This window comes from Schistocerca americana, chromosome 4 (genome assembly GCF_021461395.2).
Source record: "Schistocerca americana isolate TAMUIC-IGC-003095 chromosome 4, iqSchAmer2.1, whole genome shotgun sequence".
NCBI lineage: Eukaryota > Metazoa > Arthropoda > Insecta > Orthoptera > Acrididae > Schistocerca > Schistocerca americana.
Genome location: NC_060122.1, coordinates 585,498,294 through 585,519,770, shown reverse-complemented (window position 1 = coordinate 585,519,770; position 21,477 = coordinate 585,498,294). Strand labels below are relative to the sequence as shown.

At 47.7% G+C, this 21,477-nt stretch overlaps 1 protein-coding gene across 1 annotated transcript in view; it reads left to right on the top strand.

Annotated features, from left to right (window-relative positions):
• Window positions 1-21,477, top strand: part of LOC124613628 (pickpocket protein 19-like) — a 179,213-nt gene that overhangs the window by 86,239 nt on the left and 71,497 nt on the right. Inside the window, exons 5-7 of the mRNA XM_047142342.1 lie at window positions 5,403-5,571; window positions 19,883-19,938; window positions 19,987-20,171. Of these exons, the coding sequence (XP_046998298.1) occupies window positions 5,403-5,571; window positions 19,883-19,938; window positions 19,987-20,171 (410 nt within the window). The remainder of the gene's footprint in view (window positions 1-5,402; window positions 5,572-19,882; window positions 19,939-19,986; window positions 20,172-21,477) is intronic.

Here is a 21,477-nt window from a genome sequence, read left to right as displayed (position 1 = left end):
GCAACCTACGTCCTCAATTATTTGCTTGACGTATTCCAAGCTCTGTCTTCCTCTACAGTTTTTGCCCTCTACAGCTCCCTCTAGTACCATGGAAGTCATTCCCTCATGTCTTAGCAGATGTCCTGTCATCCTGTCCCTTCTCCTTATCAGTGTTTTCCACATATTCCTTTCCTCTCCGATTCTGCGTAGAACCTCCTCATTCCTTACCTTATCAGTCCACCTAATTTTGAACATTCGTCTATAGCACCACATCTCAAATGCTTCGATTCTCTTCTGTTCCGGTTTTCCCACAGTCCATGTTTAACTACCATACAATGCTGTACTCCAGACGTACATCCTCAGAAATTTCTTCCTCAAATTAAGACCAGTATTTGATATTAGTAGCCTTCTATTGGCCAGAAATGCCTTTTTTGCCATAGAGAGTCTGCTTTTGATGTCCTCCTTGCTCCGTCTGTCATTGGTTATTTTACGGCCTAGGTAGCAGAATTCCTTAACTTCATTGACTTCGTGACCATCAATCCTGATGTTAAGTTTCTCGCTGTTCTCATTTCTACTACATCTCATTACCTTCGTCTTTCTCCGATTTACTCTCAAACCATACTGTGTACTCATTAGACTGTTCATTCCGTTCAGCAGATCATTTAACTCTTCTTCACTTTCACTCAGGATAGCAATGTCATCAGCGAATCGTATCATTGATATCCATTCACCTTGTATTTTAATTCCATTCCTGAACCTTTCTTTTATTTCCATCATTGCTTCCTCGATGTACAGATTGAAGAGTAGGGGCGAAAGGCTATAGACTTGCCTTACACCCTTCTTAATACGAGCACTTCGTTCTTGATCGTCCACTCTTATTATTCCCTCTTGGTTGTTGTACATATTGTATATGACCCGTCTCTCCCTATAGCTTACCCCTACTTTTTTCAGAATCTCGAACAGCTTGCACCATTTTATATTGTCGAACGCTTTTTCCAGGTCGACAAATCCTATGAAACTGTCATGATTTTTCTTTAGCCTTGCTTCCATTATTAGCCGTAACGTCAGAATTGCCTCTCTCGTCCCTTTACTTTTCCTAAAGCCAAACTGATCGTCACCTAGCGCATTCTCAATTTTCTTTTCCATTCTTCTGTATATTATTCTTGTAAGCAGCTTCGATGCATGAGCTGTTAAGCTGATTGTGCGATAATTCTCGCACTTGTCAGCTCTTGCCGTCTTCGGAATTGTGTGGATGATGCTTTTCCGAAAGTCAGATGGTATATCGCCAGACTCATATATTCTACACACCAACGCGAATAGTCGTTTTGTTGCCACTTCCCCCAATGATTTTAGAAATTCTGATGGAATGTTATCTATCCCTTCTGCCTTATTTGACCGTAAGTCCTCCAAAGCTCTTTTAAATTCCGATTCTAATACTGGATCCCCTATCTCTTCTAAATCGACTCCTGTTTCTTCTTCTATCACATCAGACAAATCTTCACCCTCATAGAGGCTTTCAATGTATTCTTTCCACCTATCTGCTCTCTCCTCTGCATTTAACAGTGGAATTCCCGTTGCACTCTTAATGTTACCACCGTTGCTTTTAATGTCACCAAAGGTTGTTTTGACTTTCCTGTATGATGAGTCTGTCCTTCCGACAATCATATCTTTTTCGATGTCTTCACATTTTTCCTGCAGCCATTTCGTCTTAGCTTCCCTGCACTTCCTATTTATTTCATTCCTCAGCGACTTGTATTTCTGTATTCCTAATTTTCGCAGAACATGTTTGTGCTTCCTCCTTTCATCAATCAACTGAAGTATTTCTTCTGTTACCCATGGTTTCTTCGCAGCTACCTTCTTTGTACCTATGTTTTCCTTCCCAGCTTCTGCGATGGCCCTTTTTAGAGATGTCCATTCCTCTTCAACTGTACTGCCTACTGCTCTATTCCTTATTGCTGTATCTATAGCGTTAGAGAACTTCAAACGTATCTCGTCACTCCTTAGTACTTCCGTATCCCACTTCTTTGCGTATTGATTCTTCCTGACTAATGTCTTGAACTTCAGCCTACTCTTCATCACTACTATATTGTGATCTGAGTATATATCTGCTCCTAGGTACGCCTTACAATCCAGTATTTGATTTCGGAATCTCTGCCTGACCATGATGTAAGCCAATTGAAAACTTCTCGTATCTCCCGGCCTTTTCCAAGTATACCTCCTCCTCTTGTGATTCTTGAACAGGGTATTCGCTATTACTAGCTGAAACTTGTTACAGAACTCAATTAGTCTTTCTCCTCTTTCATTCCTTGTCCCAAGCCCATATTCTCCTGTAACCTTTTCTTCTACTCCTTCCCCTACAACTGCATTCCAGCCGCCCATGACTATTAGATTTTCGTCCCCCTTTACATACTGCATTACCCTTTCAATATCCTCATACACTTTCTCTATCTGTTCATCTTCAGCTTGCGACGTCGGCATGTATACCTGAACTATCGTTGTCGGTGTTGGTCTGCTGTCGATTCTGATTAGAGCAACCCGGTCGCTGAACTGTTCACAGTAACACACCCTCTTCCCTATCTTCCTATTCATAACGAATCCTACACCTGTTATATCATTTTCTGCTGCTGTTGATATTGCCCGATACTCATCTGACCAGAAATCCTTGTCTTCCTTCCACTTCACTTCAGTGACCCCTACTATATCTAGATTGAGCCGTTGCATTTACCTTTTTAGATTTTCTAGTTTCCCTACCACGTTCAAGCTTCTGACATTCCACGCCCCGACTCGTAGAACGTTATTCTTTCGTTGATTATTCCATCTTTTTCTCATGGTAACCTCCCCCTTGGCAGTCCTCTCCCGGAGATCTGAATGGGGGACTATTCCGGAATCTTTTGCACATGGAGAGATCATCATGACACTTCTTCAATTACAGGCCACATGTCCTGTGGATACACGTTACGTGTCTTTAATGCAGTGGTTTCCATTGCCTTCTGCATCCTCATGTCGTTGATCATTGCTGATTCTTCCGCCTTTAGGGGCAATTTCCCACCCACAGGACAAGAGAGTGCCCTGAACCTCTATCCGCTCCTACGCCCTCTTTGACAAGGCCGTTTTCAATTACGGAGTGGAATAGAGTGTGTCCCGACATGTCAGGCCAATAGATGTTCAATGTGGTGGCCATCATTTGCTGCACACAATTGCAATCTCTGGCGTAATGAATGTCGTACACGCCGCAGTACATCTGGTGTAATGCCGCCGCAGGCTGCCACAATACGTTGTTTCATATCCTCTGGGGTTGTAGGCACATAACGGTACACATTCCCCTTTAACGTGCCCCACAGAAAGAAGTCCAGAGGTGTAAGATCAGGAGAACGGGCTGGCCAATTTATGCGTCCTCCACGTCCTATGAAACGCCCGTCGAACATTCTGTCAAGGGTCAGCCTAGTGTTAATTGCGGAATGTGCAGGTGCACCATTATGCTGATACCACATACGTCGACGCGTTTCCAGTGGGACATTTTCGAGCAATGTTAGCAGATCATTCTGTAGAAAGACGATGTATGTTGCAGCTGTTTGGGCCCCTGCAATGAAGTGAGGACCAATGAGGTGGTCGCCAATGATTCCGCACCATACATTTACAGTCCACGGTCGCTGTCGCTCTACCTGTCTGAGCCAGCGAGGATTGTCCACGGACCAGTAATGCATGTTCTGTAGATTCACTGCCCCGTGTTTTGTGAAACCCGCTTCATCGGTAAACAGGTAGAACTGCAACGCATTCTCTGTTAATGCCCATTGACAGAATTGCATTCGATGATTAAAGTCATCACCATGTAATTGCTGATGTAGCTACACATGCCGGCCGTTGTGGCCGAGCGGTTCTAGGCACTTCAGTCCGGAACCGCGCGACCGCTATGGTCGCAGGTTCGAATCCTGCCTCGGGCATGGATGTGCGTAATGTCTTTAGGTTAGTTCGGTTTAAGTAGTTCTAAGTTATAGGGGACCGATGACCTCCGATGTTAAGTCCCATAGTGCTCAGAGCCTAGCTACACATGAAACGGGTGAAAGCGGTGACGATGCAGTATGCGCATGACACTACTTTGACTCTGTCCACCGGCTCTCGCAATGTCCCGCGTACTTATGTGTGGGTTCATGGCAACAGCAGCTAACACACCAACTGCACCCGCTTCTCCTGTGACGTGCCTGTTACGGACCCTTTTGCGTGGTACGAACATACCTGTTGCATACAGTTGGGGGTAGATGTTTTGCAATGTGCGGCACGTTGGATGCTCTCTGTCCGGGTACCGTTCTGCATACACCCTGCAGGCTTCAGCTGCATTTCGTCGTCACTCGCCATAGATGAGTATCATCTCCGCCTTTTCAGAGTTCGAATACACCATGGTCACAGTTCCTACAACGCTACACTATCACACACGTCTGGTAACACGGTGTACTACAGCTGGTCTGCGTGCGGATACGAATGCAGAATAACAATAGCAGCAAGCGGTACATGCTGACACTGCGACAGCTAGAACAAACCACAACAGTGCACTACAGCCACACTCGTAAACACGGACGTCATCGTAAACATGTCCCTGCAGATGCTGCTCGCCGACCGTGGCCCGTGTTTGTCAGAACACGCAACTGAACGTCGGAGGTTTCAAGCGTCAACTTTAGGTTACAATATCTCCGGATGTAATTAACATTTTACAATGCAACAAACGGCACTGATTACGTATTTGTTTATATGTTCAGATGTGCTAACAAAACTAACGTGGTTCCATTTAAAAAAACTTAGGTTTGTGTTAACATACTTCCGTGCATTTTTGTATGGTTTGTATTAAACAATTACACCAGCCCCTCTCCTCACGTTCGGTCTGTGGAATCGGTTCGTCAGTATTTGATGTGGTTTACGAAATATATCCAGCGGTAACGTTAGGTGACTCACCCTGTATATATATATATATATATATATATATATATATATATATATATATATATATATATATATATATATGATGCAAATCATCAAGCACATACTTACGAACTGAGTAACGTTTTCTTAGACTTTACTTTTTATGGGCAAAATTTGCTTGGGCTTCAATATTACCACAGTTCAGGCACCGCTAGCTCACAAAATAATGCTATCTACGAACTCTCAGAAAAAGTATGAATATCTTATAAGCTGTGAACACAATTATGTAGTAATGAATTGTGATTGACACTGTGACACGCTGTTTTCTATTGTCGTAAATCTGTGATTTGCTTCAGATATTTCACACTAAAACAACAATTTTCTGAAGTCAACAAAATAGAGATAATTTTTATCTGAAAATAACATATTCGATTAATTTGTACAAAGTGTTTGTTACACCCGATGTTTCATTAGCGTAATATGTCAGTAAAGTTAAAAATTTTTGTGTTTAGCCCTACACTGATCGAGTACAAAGTACCCACAACCGTGGAGCAGCTGCAAGACCCTTGCACAGTGAGGCGCAACATCGCATCTGGTCCTACAACGGGTCTCGAGTTGTTTCTCAAAGGATTACCCCCGGAAGATACTCTTGACGGCAGGCTAGAACCATCCATAGCAAGGGTAAGCTGAAACACACACATAACAATTATACAGTATTTTGTATTACTGACTGAAATCGGAAGATACTTAACTGATCACATGTTTACAGGGTGAAAAGTATTTAAACCGACAAACTCTGGGAGGTTGTAGGGGACATCAAAACAAATATTTTTCCCTAATGTCATTTTTTCCTATGAGGAATATTTAAACCGGTAGAGGAAAATTTCTCTGGTGGCAAATTAACTAAAGCAACAAACACTTTTTCCATTTTTTTATATCCAAGAGGCAATACATTAACGCAATCCAATTTCAATTACAGTAGATTTTCAAAAATGCCTCCATTGACACGTAAACAAAGGTTAAACCGTCGGATCATGTTCTGTCTGACACGGGCAAAAACCCCAGGAGTATCCTAAATTGTTCCTGCTGCTGCTACTATCCGGGCAACCAGATCCTCTTCTGATGCAACAGGAGTTGTATAAATGAGGTTGTGCATCTCTCCCCAAGCAAAACAGTCCAGAGGGGACATATCTGGGAATCGAGCGGCCATGGTACAGGACCACCTCTGCCAATCCACATTTCTGGGAACCGTCGGTCCAGGAATCGACGCACAAGACGACTGAAATGTGCCGGCGCCCCGTCATGTTGGAACCACATGCGTCGTCTTGTAGGGAGCGGAACGTCTTCCAGCAATTCTGGCAATGCTCTGGGGAAAAAATTGTAATAGTGCCTGCCATTAAATGGTCTAGGTAGCAGACACGGCCCAATTAAACAGTCCTCAACAACACCGACCCACATATTAACGAAGAACCGCACTTGATGAGCGCTAGTAACTGTGGCATGTGGGTTATCCTCACTCCAAACATGCTAATTGTGCATCACGCCCGAGCGTTGCTTCATCGGTAAATATCACAGAGGATGGAAATGTAGGATGCATTTCACACTGTTCCAGGTACCACCGCGGAAACTGTGCTCTGGGGGATAATCAACTGGTTCCAGGTTGTGGACACGCTGTAAGTGAAATGGACGTAACAATTGCTCTCGAAGGACTGTTCTTACATTCGTCTGATTCGTCCCCATGTTACGTGCAATTGCACGAGTGCTGATTGAAGGATCCCGCTCCACATGCTGTAAGGCAGCTTCCTCAAATTGCAGCGTTCTTACCGTGCGACGGCGTACCTGTCTAGGTAATCTGCTAAATGACCCGGTCTCACGCAGATGTTGGTACACAGCAGCAAAGGTCGAATGAAGCGGGATACGGCGATTACGATATTGTTGCTGATAAACCCGCTGTGCAGCTCGTCCGTTGTGATGCGCTACATAGTATGCACCAACCATATCAGAGTACTCACTCCAGGTGTATCGCTCCATTAATAAACACAGACAATGCACTACTACACTGGTGGACAGCAGTTTCCTACAACTGAAGATCGTAATACGGCCTCTAACAACTGAAGAGCGTAATATGACCTCCACCGGTTTAAATAACCCTCATAGGAACAAACGACGTTAGGGAAAATATTTGTTTTGATGTCACCTACAACCTCCCAGAGTTTGTCGGTTTAATTACTTTTCACCCTGTAGATATCCACTTTACTCCCCCCCCCCCCCCCTTTTTATAGTTGGCGCTTAATGTTCATGCTATACAGACAGCACCTTAATATACAGATTGTCCACCCAACTATGCCACCTCATATACTTCCACAAAAGAAAACTAAATGTAAAAAATGCAGTTGGCCAGGGATGTACCTATGCCAGGAGCTCACGTGACGGCCACGAAGACCACTTTCCGCACAAAGTTAGGTTTTTTAAATGGCACATTTTAAATGGCACATGTATGCTTTTTTTTCTACAGAAATAAAAACTAGAAGTGATACGACGTGATTCTAGAGTCCCAAACATAATTATTAGCGTCATATAGTCCGCAGAAACTTCAGGTTTCTGCAAGACATCCAGCATGGAAAACGCACTCACAACTAACCAGGGACATCACGACCAAGCAACCTGCGTCACTTAAGCAGATGTTCCACCGTTTGCATCAGTATACCTGTGGAGACGGTGAACAAGTGAGCATTGCGCAAGTGATAGTCTTTCGACAGGTTTTGCTGCACACCCAGCGGTAATACGTTATTTCTTATCCTCTAGTGACGTTATCGGTTCGTGGAACACAGACTCTTTCACTACGCCCCAGAGAAGGTAATCGAACGGCGCCACGTCGGAAGAATGGACTGGCTAACTCACAGGACTCTCCAGTCCGCCCGCAGCTCGTGATCGTGGGGTAGCGTTCTCGCTTCCCACGCCCGGGTTCCCGGGTTCGATTCCGGGCGGGGTCAGGGATTTTCTCTGCCTCGTGATGACTGGATGTTGTGTGATGTCCTTAGGTTAGTTAGATTTAAGTAGTTCTAAGTTCTAGGGGACTGATGACCATAGATGTTAAGTCCCATAGTGCTCAGAGCCATTTGAACCATTTGAAACTCTCCAGTCCTCTCCACCTATTTGGAAACATTGTGTTGTGTACATAGTTCCACATAGTCAGCGCGTACACAACTTTCCCAATAGAGCGTTCCCCCGCTGAGCACAACAGCGCTCTACGAGATGGGGCTGCCATAAAGACGAACTAAATTCCGCTCCTTTTTTTTTTTTTTTTTTTCATTTATTGAATTTCAATTCCCCCCGAAGGGGGCGGGCTGGCAGCAGCTTAGTATGCCGCTCTTCAGCCGACAGATTTTGTGACAAAGATCAAGAGAACAAATAATAAAAAACAGGCGATGAAATCGGAGACTTAGAGAGTAACAAGGCGAAAAGAAATCGTGGAACTTAAAACAACAACACAGGGATGATGACGCTAGTAAAAATACATACGAAGCAGACAAAAAACAATAGACAATTAAAAAAAAAACACGGCGACAGTCTGGATTCTGTTCGCAAAGGACATAAAATTCACACCTAGCGACAGCATGGTTGTTGTTCGCAACACGAGAAAGACAAACAACACTGAATAGTCACTGGAACACTGCACTAAAAAGTTGGCAAATGTGACACCACAGTCGAGAGCAGGTGGGGGGAAACTGGACAGAAGATGGGAAAACAAAAAAGGGGGGAAAGGAGAGTAAAAGCGAAGGGGGGAGCCGGGAAGGGAGCTGAAGGAGGATGAGGACCCATAAGAGAGGTGGGGGGCAGACGCGACAGGGAGTGGGGTAGGCAGAGGAGGGGAATACAAAAGGACTGGGGGGAGAAGGGAGGTAGGGAGAGGTTTAGTGGGGAGAAAAACAGGACGGAATGGGGGGGGGGGGGGGAAGAGGGAGCCCAGGGAAAGGACAGAGGAAAGGAGGGGGATTGAGGATCAGAGTTGATAGGAAGGATAAATGGAGGGAGAGAGGGCATCATCCGGGAGGGGGAGTTGACGGAAGCCACCTCAGGAAAGGAGATGGAGGGTCTAGAGATGGAGGGTAGGGGGGACACAACGGTGAAGACGTGGCAGGGGGCGGGGATGGGAGAGGAGAGGAGCAACCAGGGGGTGAGGGGGTTCAAGACGCCGGGAGGTGTAGAGGATGTGGATATGTTCGAGGAATAGGAGCAGATGGGGGAAAGGAATGAGATCATAGAGGATCCGCGTGGGGGACGGGAGGCGGATACGGAAGGCGAGGCGGAGTGCATGACGCTCAAGGATCTGGAGGGACTGATAAAATTTGGGGGGGGGCAGATATCCAGGCAGGACTGGCATAACAGAGGATGGGATGGATTAAGGATTTGTAGGTGTGGAGGATGGTAGAGGGGTGCAACCCCCATGTCCGGCCAGAGAGGAGTTTGAGGAGTCGGAGGCGGTTGTGGGCTTTGGATTGGATGGAGCGGAGATGAGGTATCCAGGTGAGGTGACGGTCAATGGTGAGGCCAAGGTAGGTGAGGGTGGGGGTGAGGCGGACAGGATGTGCGCAGACAGTAAGGGAGAAATCCAGGAGCCGGAAGGAGCGAGTGGTACGACCTACGATGATTGCCTGGGTCTTGGAAGGATTGAGTTTCAGGAGCCATTGGTTACACCATGCAGCAAAAAGGTCAAGGTGATTCTGGAGAAGGCGTTGGGACCGTTGGAGGGTAGGAGCGAGGGCGAGGAATGCGGTGTCATCAGCATATTGCAAGAGGTGTACTGGAGGGGGGGGGGGGGTTGGGGCATATCTGCCGTGTACAGGAGGTAGAGGAGAGGGGAGAGGACAGAGCCCTGGGGCACACCTGCAGAGGGGTAGAAGGTGTGGTAATTGGCATTATGGATGGTAACATAGGAGGGGCGGTGGGAGAGGAAGGAGGCCACCAGACGGATGTAGTTGATAGGAAGGGCGTAGGTTTGGAGTTTAAACAGGAGACCGGGATGCCAGACACGGTCGTAGGCCTTTTCGAGGTCAAGTGAGACAAAAATGGCGGAGCGACGGGAGTTAAGCTGGAGGGAGAGGAGATGAGTGAGGCGGAGGAGTTGGTCATCAGCAGAGAAGGAAGGTCGAAAGCCACATTGGGTGTTCGGGAGGAGGTGGTTTTGGTGGAGGTGGAGATGGATGCGCCGGGAAAGGATGGATTCCAAGAGCTTGCTGAACACCGATGTGAGACAGATAGGACGATAGGAAGAGGCATCAGATGGAGGCTTATTGGGTTTGGAGAACATCAGGATACGGGAGGTTTTCCACAGGTCGGGATAGAAGCCAGTGGCAAGGATGACATTGTAGAGGGTGGCAAGGAGGGAAAGGAAGGAGGGAGGGCAGTGTTTGAGGTGGCGGTAGGTAATGCAGTCGTGGCCGGGAGCAGTGTTGCATTTAGTGCGGAGTGTGAGGCTGATGTCCTGTGTAGTGATGGGAGTGTTAAGTGCAGAAGGTGGGGTGTGGCCCAAGTACTGGAAGCTAGGAGCAAGGGGAGGAACAGAGGTATTCGTACGGTCCATGACATCAGGGAAGAGGGAATAATCAAAGTGGGGATCATCTGGGATGGAAAAAACATCAGAGAGGTGGGAGGCAAAGTGGTTGGCCTTACCGAGGTTGTCAGGAAAGGGACGATCATTAAGGAGGAGAGGGTACTGGGGGGTGGGGCGGTTCCCAGTAAGGCGGTGGAAAGCAGACCAATACTTGGAAGAGTTGATGGGGAGCGTGGTGTTGAGTTGTGTACATGTCTGGCGCCAGGCTCGGCGTTTCTTCGCAACAAGCAGGTTGCGGATGTATCGCTGTAATTGCCGGTGGCGGGTAAGTGTATCCCGGTCACGAGTGTGGAGAAAAGAGTGGTAGAGGCGGCGGGACTCTCGAAGGAGAAGGGCGGCCTGTGGAGGCAGGGCGGGGCGGTGAGGGTGGATGGCTTTGGTGGGGATATGGGTGGCGACGGCGTCAGACAAGGTCTGGTGCAGGAAGGCAGCAGTGCGAGTGATGTCAGCAGGAGACTGGAGGGTAAGGTCGTGGCCGTCAACCTGGGTGTGAATGGAATCCCGGTAGGCATCCCAGTTGGCACGGGAGTAATCATGGACAAGTTTAGGAGGGACGTCAGGGCGAGGAGCGTGGCAGGGATGGCGACCGTTAGAGATAGTGAGGAGGACAGGAGCATGGTCACTGCCAATGAGGTCAAGGACATCCGTGGTGATGCGCCCAAGGAGGTTTGGAGAGGCAAGGACCACATCAGGAGTGGTGTTGGATTCGGGCCGGGTGTGCTGTGGCAGGGGAACCAGGTCTCCCTGGAGAGTGGTGAGAAACTGATGCCACCGCCGGAGGTCGGCAGGATCACGGCTGTGGATATTGAGTTCGGCGGCAATCACGTAGGTGGAGAAGGTGCGGTCAATGTGGGCCAGGAAATCGTACAGGATGGGGGTGCGAGGGCGGACATAAATGGTGGCACAGGTGATGGTAAGGGTGGGGAAGAAGAGGCTGAGGGTGAGATGCTCAGCAGGATTGTTAAGGAGAGGTTGGGGCCGGACAGGGAGGTGCTTGAGGTGGCCTATAGCAACTCCGCCACACGCGAGAGGGTACGGGTTATTGGAGCGGTGTAGAGTGTAAGGAGCCGTGGAGACGGAGATACGGGGTTGAAGGAAGGTTTCATTTAGGACGAAGGCATCCACGCGGTGCTGACGTAGGGTGTGGAGGAAGAGGAGTTTGTGGGTGGGCAGGGAGCGAATGTTGTGGTACAGGATACGGTATGGTTGTTGTACCATGGGAATGGAGAGTTAGACAAGGGTGGTGAGGGGGGTGAAGGTGAAGTGGGCCTGGTTGTGGGAGTATGTGGCATAGGTGGTAAGATGGAAGATGGAACGGGCAGCGAGGGCGATAGGGAAAGAGTGTGTGATCGCTGGAAGGGGTGGATGTTTTGGAGCACAATGGTGGTGAAACGGATGATGTCCTCAGCAGTAGGGGGAGGGCGGAGCGAGTTGTTGGGGTGGATGGGGTCATCAACAGGACGGACAGGCACGGTGAGCTCAGGGGTTACTGGTGGAGGTTTCGCTTTACACTTCGAGGAGTAGGTAGGATGTGGTTCGTTGCAAGTGTTGCAGGAGGGGGGAGAGGTGAGGTTGGGGCAATGCTTGAGGAAGTGGGAAGCTTTGCACTGGGGACAAGTAGGGGGGTTCCTGCAGGCAGAGGTAATGTGGTCGTTGTAGGTCAGACAGTGTTGGCAGCAGTAGGATTGGACGGGGGAACGGGAGGGGTCTACCTTATGGCGCTGATTGTAGATGAGGGCTCCCTCGGTGAGGAGGCGGTCAACGGAGGAGGAGGATTCGGTGAATATCCGCATGAGAAAAGTCGGCCCGGCATCATTGAAGATGCGACGGGCCGAGCGGATTTCAATGTCGGGCCGGGAGTTGAGTTCCGCCAACACCTCAGCCTCCATGATCACGGGGCTAAGCTTCGTGATCACAGTGGTGAAGGGTGGCGGACGCTGGGGAGGTTGAGGCTGACGGGGAGAGGACGGGGTGTGGTAGGGGGTGAGGGTTGCACGTTGGCCAAATTGGATACGGGGGATGCGGGAGAGGAGATCGGTGTGGAGGGAAGCACTGGGGGATTTGATGAGGACCGAGTCCTTGCGAGGAATCAGTTGGGAGATGGGAGCATTGGGGTAGTATTTCCGGAGGGCGAGGGTGAAGGAGCGGGCATCAAGGAATTGAGGGTCAGGATTGGAGAGGACAAAGGTATGGGTGGCAGGCGGGGCAGGGGCGGGGGTCAGAGCCGCGTCCATGGGAGTGGGTGGGTCACGGGGGTTGGGGTTTTTTTTTGGAGGAGACTGCGGGGGAAGGGTCAACATTCGGGCGCTTTGAAGGTTTCGTGGGCACGACCGGGTGGAGAGGGGGCAGGGGTACTGGTTGCAGGGGGAGATGGCGGGGGGCAGGACCACCCTGAGCAGCGGATGACGCAGACGGAGGGGGCGTGGGTGTCACTGAGACTGTGGAACGTCGAGCAGAGATCCATGCTGGCTTGGAGCCTGTCGGAGGCGGTGCGGGGAGCGGCGGAAAGTCAGTAGCTGTCGATGGGGCGACAGTGAGAGGGGAGGAGGAGTTAGGGGTGGTTACAGCCGAAAGTGGTGCAGGGGTGGGGTGGACAGGGAGAGAAGGAAGGACGGGAAGTGGGGTGGAGGAGGAGCTCCATGTGATGGTGGTTGGAGCAGCGGAGGGAGAGGTGAAAATGATAGTGGTGGTGATGGTGGGTTGGGATATGGCGGCGGCGCGCGAGAAGGGCGGCGGCGGCGACCAGACGGCGACGGCGGCGACCGGCAGGCGGCGGCGGCGGCGGCGGCGGCGGCGGCGGCGGCGGCGAGCACAGGCAGGCGGCAGGCGGCAGGCGAAGGCGGCGAGCACCGGCAGGCGGCGACCAGGCGGCGGCGGCGAGCCCCGGTAGGCGGCGGCTGCGGCGGCGGCGGCGGCGGCGAGGACCGGAAGGCGGCGACCAAACGGCGGCGCAGACGGCGGCGGCGGCGACCGGCAGGCGGCAGCGGCGGCGGCGGCGGCGGCGAGCACCGGCAGGCGGCAGGCGACGGCGGCGAGCACCGGCAGGCGGCGACCAGGCGGCGGCGGCGAGCCCCGGCAGGCGGCGACGGCGGCGGCGGCGGCGGCGGCGGCGGCGGCGAGGACCGGAAGGCGGCGGCGAGAAGGGCCGGACGGCGAGCAGTATGGACGGCAAGCAGACGACACGGCAAGGAAACGGCGGGAAACTCCCACGTCGAAGTTGCACCCTGAGAGTAGCCCAGGCAGTGAAACTCTTCGATGAAGAAGAGAGGGTTTCCAACCCTCGAATCAATTCCGCTTCCGCCGATCCGCGTATTAATATGTAACGCAGCCAATGAGATTGCTGCTAACGTAGAACCTTTTCTCCTCGCGGATCACACTCGCGCAGTGATACCTGAACGCGTGAGGTAATATAACGAGTTTACAGACCTCCGATTAGTCAGTCTGTACCAATCTGTATTAGTGTGCATTAGTCTGCATTTGTCTGTACCAGTCTATAGTCAAGTTTCAGTCTGCACCTAGTAAGATTATCATTTTCCTGTACATAGCCATGAAGATAAATGAATAGACACTTCGTCAAGTATCAGAGATATGTGAGAATAAGATTAGCGTACCAATACCAAAGGATCTTCAGATTGTCAATTGTAAACAGCATCCAGAATCAAGTTACGTAATATCTATGATTTATTATTTTAATAAATGTGTGTGTGAAAATTAATCAAGTTCTGTTTAAAGTTGGCCACCATCAATCTGGTACTCTAAGCGCGCAAGTGGCATTTCTATCGTCTGACCTAACGGCAGAAGATAAACACGCCACGATAAGACCACGAGACTTATTGCTGACACTCGCCTACTTCGTTAGAGCGACAAGTCAAATAATCTGATGGTGTGTGTACCGAAGGTCTTACAGTACGCACACCACACATTGCATCCACAACTTCTCTCGAAACAGGTGCGTAGTGCGCGGGACTTCCATCACCCTGAAGCCACGTTGATAGAGTGTCTAGCAGAAATGCAGCATATCGCCTTCCAATTAATGGTCCCTGATGAAAATAGAGATCTACAATACGGATATAAATGACGCCGCACCAGACATTGAGACCCCACTATCTATGACGAGATGCTGTGTGAAGCCAGCGGGGATTTTTCACTGACCAATAGTCCATGTTCCATAGACTCACGTGACCATGGTTTGTGTGGAAAGCTCCATTAGTAAACAACGTATCGCATACGAAGTCAGGATGAACTTGCAAACGCTGAAGTGCAAAACGACAGAATTCATTGTGGGATTAAACGTCATTTCCGTACATTACTTGGTGGATACGGATTAAAATATGCCTAATCAAAATTCTCCACACGTTACTACGACATTTTTTACAACCGCGTGCAATTTTTCGTATACTCACCTCAGGATTTTGAGCCAGAATAGCAATTTCACTGCCATTGTTAGTTGTTGTGTTATTAAGTTGACGTTGTCTGGGTGCCCAGCTGCCTGGTTCTATGAAACTTGTGCAGATTTTGGAAATGGTATGACGTGAAGGTGCAGTTCAAAATGGTTCAAATGGCTCTAAGCACTATAGGACTTAACATCTGAGGTCATCAGTCCCCTAGACTTAGAACTACGTAAACATAAGTAACCTAAGGACATCACACACATCCATGCCCGAGGCAGGATTCGAACCTGCGACCGTAGCAGCAGCGTGGTTCCGGATTGAAGCGCCTAGAACCGCTCAGCCACAGAGGCCAGCGAAGGTACAGTTGATCTGCGTAGTGTTCAGCATACATTACTACAGCTGTGGTTGCATTTGTGTGGAGTTCGCCGTAAATTAAGACATAGCGACGAGACGACCACAAATGTCACAAGCCACACCATAACAGTGGAAGCACTGTCAGAAAGGTACATGAAATGCGTCGCAGTTTATTTTCCTGTTTGGCACCGATAGCAGTACCGCAGGAGACACTATTAGACTGAATAGGGTAAGTAAAAAGTACGTAATGGTGGTGGTCTGTTTACAGTTGTCTGCAGGACAGTGCAGGCAACCCTTGCCCTGCGCATTACAGCGCAAACCGCGAAGCCGTTCCCATCCTGTAAAGTCTAATATTTTAGAGTGTGTGAGGTTTAGAATAGTGAAACCAATTTTTCCGTCATAGTTGTACCTCTAATTTGCATTTCTGTGGGAGAAAACACACATGTGCCATTTAAAAAAACATATGTGTTGAAAGTGTTGTTCGTCAAAATTTACGGATTGTGCATTGCCCATTGTGTGAGCCGCCGACGTAGGTGCATCCCTGACAATTTTCATTTTCCACAATGAGTTTCTTTTCAGAAATGTATAAGGCAGCAGAGTTCGGTGGTACCCCCTGTATATGTATTATACCTGATCATTAAAGAAATGTACGTTTGGAGTACATCATTGTATGGTAGTGAATCGCAGATTGTGGGAAAACTAGAAGAGAATCGAAGCATTTGAGATGTGGTGTTACGAAAGAATCCCAAAAATTAGGTGGACTGATAATACAAGGAATGAGGCGGTTCTCCACATAAACGGGGAGGAAAGGAATATATGAAAAACACTGACAGGAAGAAGCGACAGGATGCTGGGGCATCTGATAAGACATCACGGAATAACTTCCGTGGTACTACAGAGATCTGTAGAAGGTAAAAACTGCAGGGAATAACATAGATTAGAGTACATAACTGAGGACGTATTGTAAGTGCTACTCTGAGATAAAGAGGCTGACACAGGAGAGGAATTTAAAAAAAAATGTTCTGTTCTGTGAGAAGACACAGAACACCCAAAAGCTGATAACAAATGATAATAGCACTCCAAGTAAGAACCAACAAACACAGTTCCTTTAGATTATTGAGGAATGATCGTAAGGAATATTGCAAATACACTAATTTATTCTGGAATAAAATTTTCTACATAGCATTCTGGTTATGATACTTCACTTGAGATGATCATCAGTTGTTTATTTTCATGTTCGGTGCTACCAGTTTCGATCAGTAGACCATTACCAAGCCGAAGCAAAAAGTAAGCAGCTTGTCACTGCAACATTTGAAGTGAACTACGACGTAGGTAGAAAACCATAGCTTCTGTTACAATAAATAATCTCCAAAAGACACAGATATGTAGGTGATGCATAAAAGAGGATCATACGTTTCAAACTCACTTTCTCATTACTCTATGACTAGCAGAAGCTAAAGATTGTAAAACATGTAGTTACAGTACTGTCTCCTGATAGACAGTCTGTGGTACGTTGTGTGGGGACACCCAGTGATTGTATGTGCGGGATGCAATCTGTTAAAAGGATAGGATTGATACTAGGGAGTAATTGTTTAAGTCTGCGTAGTCTGTTTCACAAAAAGATTTGTGGGTCGTGATACTGTCCTCACGAAAACAATAGGTCACAGGAATAAGTTGGAGAGTTCCCAACATCAATACTGTGACTGGGGAAGTGGCCTTAACGAAAGCACATCCTTCTGTTGGACCTTTAGTTCCACCTACAGCTTGACCAGTCTGCAAACAACACACTCCTGGGGTTCAATAGACTGTAGATTATGGTCTTTGTGGCCCCTGTATCGCCTTTCCTTCCACTCTTCATGTCATGTCTTATACTCGTGTGACCACTGTGATGTGGTCGGACAAACTGAATCTGAGAAAAGTAGGGGGTCAATATACACTGAGGTGTCAAAAGTGATTGGATAGCGATATGTGGATATGCAAATGGTGGTAGGATCGCGTACACAAGGTATAAAAAGACAGCACATTGGCGGAGCTGTAATTTGTACTCAAGTGATTCATGTAAAAAGGCTTCTAACGTGAACGTGATTATGGCCGCACAATAGGAATTAATAGACTTTGAACGCTGAATGGTAGTTGTAGCTAGACACATGAGACATTACACTTCGTAAATCATTACGGAATTCAATATTTCGAGATCCACTGTGTCAAGAGTGTGCCGAGAATACCAGATTTCAGGTATTACCCCTCACAAGAAACTACTGAAGAGGCCGACGGTCTTCCCTTAACGACAGAGAGCAGCGGCGTTTGCGAATAGTTGTCAGTGCTAACAGACACGCAACACTGCGTCAAATAACTGAAGAAATCAATGTGGGACGTATCCGTTAGGAGTAGTCAGCGAATTTTGGCGTTAATGGGTTAAGGCAGCAGACGACTGACACGAGTGCCTTTGCTAACAGCACATCGCCTGCTGCGTCTCTCCTGGGCTCGTGACCATGTTGGTTGGACACCAGATGCCTGGAAAACCGTGCCCTGATCAAATGAGTCCCGATTTCAGTTGGTAAGAGCTAATGATAGTGTTTGAGCGTGGAGCAGACCCCACGAAGCCATGGACTGGAGTCCTCAAAAAGGTGTTGTGTTATGTGTTGGGCAAGGTGGTGGTGGCATCATAATGGTGTGGGACTGTGTTTACATGAAACGGACAGGGTCTTCTGGTCCAATTAAATCGGCAATTGACTGGGAATGATTATGTTCGGCTACATGGAGATTACACTATTGGCCATTAAAATTGCTAGACCAAGAAGAAATACAGATGATAAACGGGTATTCATTGGACAAATATACTACACTAGAGTTGACCTGTCATTACATTTTCACGCAATTTGGGTGCATAGATCCTGAGAAATCAGTACCCAGAACAACCACCCCTGGCAGTAATAACAGCCTTGATACGCCTGGGCTTTGAGTGAAACAGAGCTTGGATGGCGTATACAGGTATAGCTGCGCATGCAGCTTCAACACGATACCACAGTTCATCAAGAGTAGTGACTGGCATATTGTGACGAGCCAGTTGCTCGGCCGCCATTGACCAGACGTTTTCAATTGGTGAGAGATCTGGTGAATGTGCTGGCCAGGGCAGCAGTCGGACATTTTCTGTATCCAGAAAGGCCCATACAGGACCTGCAACATGCGGTAGTGCATTATCCTGCTGAAATGTAAGGTTTCGCAGGGATCGAACGAAGGGTAGAGCCACGGGTAGTAACATACCTGAAATGTAACGTCCACTGTTCAAAGTGCCGTCAATGCGAACAAGAGGTGACCGAGACGTGTAACCAATTGCACCCCATACCATCCCGCCGGGTGATACGCCACTATGGCGATGACGAATACACGCTTCCAATGTGCGTTCACCGCAATATCGCCAAAGACTGATACCACCATCATGATTCTGTAAACAGAATCTGGATTCATCCAAAAAAAATGACGTTTTGCCATTCGTGCACCCAGGTTCGTCGTTGAGTTCCCCATCGCAGGCGCTCCTGTCTGTGATGCAGCGTCAAGGGTAACCGCAGCCACGGTCACCGAGCTGATAGTCCATGCTACTGCAAACGTCGTCCAACTGTTCGTGCAGATGGTTGTTGTCTTGAAAACGTCCCCATCTGTTGACTCAGGAATCGAGACGTGACTGCACGATCCGTTACAGCCATGCGGATAAGATGCCTGTCATCTCGACTGCTAGTGATACGAGGCTGTTGGGATCCAGCACGGCGTTCGGTATTACACTCCTGAGCCCACCGATTCCATATTCTGCTAACAGTCATTGGATCTCGACCAACGCGAGCAGCAATGTCGCTATACGATAAACCGCAATCACGATAGGCTACGTGGTGGTACGCATTTCCCCTCCTTACACGAAGCATCACAACAACGTTTCACCAAGCAACGCCAGTCAACTGCTGTTTGTGTATGAGTAATCGGTTGGAAACTTTCCTCATGTCAGCACGTTGTAGGTGTCGCCACCGGCGCCAACCTTGTGTGAATGCTCTGAAAAGCTAATCATTTGCATATCACAGCATCTTCTCCCCGTCGGTTAAATTTCGCTTCTGTAACACGTCATCTTCGTGGTGTAGCAATTTTAATGGCCAGTAGTGTATGTGCACTCATATAAGTACTTCATGTTGCTAAACAACCATGTTATATCACTGGGTCACAGTTATTTGCGATCGGGTTGAAGCACGTTCTGGACAATTCGAACAACTGATTTGACCACCGAGATAGCCTGACATAAATTCCATCGAATATTTGTGAGACATTATCGACAGGTCAGTTCGTGCACAGAATCCTGAAGCGGCAACACTTTCGCAATTACGGACGGCTACAGACGTGGCACGGTTCGGTATTTCTCCAGGGGATTTCTAACGATTTATGGAGTCCACGCAACGTAGAATTGCTCCACTATGCTGGGGAAATGAAGGTCCGACATGATATTAGGATGTATCCTACGATTTTTGTCACTTCAATGTACGTTGCCTCTGTGCGGAAAACCGTGTACACACTTTATTGGTGCCCACCACATGAGCGTCATTACTCATAGAAAATTCGTCACAGTTCCCTAACTGAGCCGCCGTGCCGGCAGGTGTCGGTGCAGCCGGTGACGGAGGTGCCCGAGTTGCGGCGCGGCCTTTGGCTGCGGCGCGCGGCGGGCCGCGTGCTGCTGCTGCGGCTGCGCGCGTCGCTGAGCCGCGGCGGCGCCCCGCTGGCCGCACTGCCGGCGCCCCGCCGCCGCTGCCACCTGGCGGGCGATCAGCGCGCGCGCCGCTGGCTGGCCGCCGCCTACTCGCAGGCCGCCTGCCGCGGCTCCTGCCGCCTGCAGCGCGCCCTCCGCCTCTGCCGCTGCACGCCATACTTCTTCAACTACGTGCCCGGTCAGTCGCCCTCTCACCTACATGCCGAAAGCAACAGTACAAATGGTAATACGTATATTATCTTCAACAGACCTACTTTGGGTTGTACATTGACGCAGACCAAATTTGTTCGAACTTAATAAAAGACGATAACAATATGCAGGACTAGACCCAGTAGGCTATTGTAAAAAATTACTGATCGATCCAAAACACAGAGTAAGAAGCAATAGTAGATATAAAAAGGGGCTAATGACTCAATTGTGATTCATTCTCGAATTTCTTAGTTTCATAAAAAAAACTTCAGGGCCATCAGTGAACATAGAATATCTCCATTTCCCAAAGAAAGGAGCCTCCAGAACTCAAAAATACACCTATATTCAAAATCTTTGAAGAGACAGTCCTCATACATTCAGAAATATACAAATTTAAAATGAAATTGTCTTAAAATCCACTCGCAAGCCACCGTAGTGGCGATAAATAACTTGTGGAGTGACGGGCGAACCACCCCAATAAGGGGTCTCCCAGCCACCAATGCCATATGCTCATTATTATATTTTTAGTCACTAAGTTTGAAAGTATAGCTTACAAAATGTAGACAAAAAATGCTACTTTTACACTACTATTAGAATATTTAGATTTCAAATGGAGATTGCAAATTTCATTTATCAAAATACCAGTATCAAAATGGGCATTTAAAAAAGGAAATCTAAAACTGCACATTTCAAATAAAAAAATTCAAAATGCAAGTTTCGAAATCAAATTTGAAAATTCAGATTTACAAATGCACATTTCATAGTACACGTATCAAAATTTAGATTATAAATTCAGATTTATATCTGAAAATTTCTTACTAAGCATTTCTAAAGTCCTATTTCTTAAAGCAAATTACAGAACAGTGATTATGAATGGGAATGTAAATAAACACATTGTAAAATGAAAATTTTAAAATACAGGATTCAACATGAACTTTACAAAATGTGATGAATTCACAATTATGCAGAGTTCAAAATAATACTTTCAGCATAAAATTTTCAAAATGAGAATTTCAAAAGCAAATTGCAAAATGTTCATCATGAAATCACAATTTCTAAATTTTGGCTCGAATACCCTGCTTCATAATGCAATCTTTGATGTTAGTTAAAAAATTTTATGCCTTATAAATGGATTCAGAACCACAAAAATCTAAGATAAAAGATTTGTTTTATAGCAATAAAATGCATTACCCATGTTCTAGGGAAAAGTAAAATGATATTCTAGACAAGAAAAATGTAATTCAATGCTAAGATGTAAGTTTTCTCAAAAATGGCGATGTAAAAGTAATAGTTTA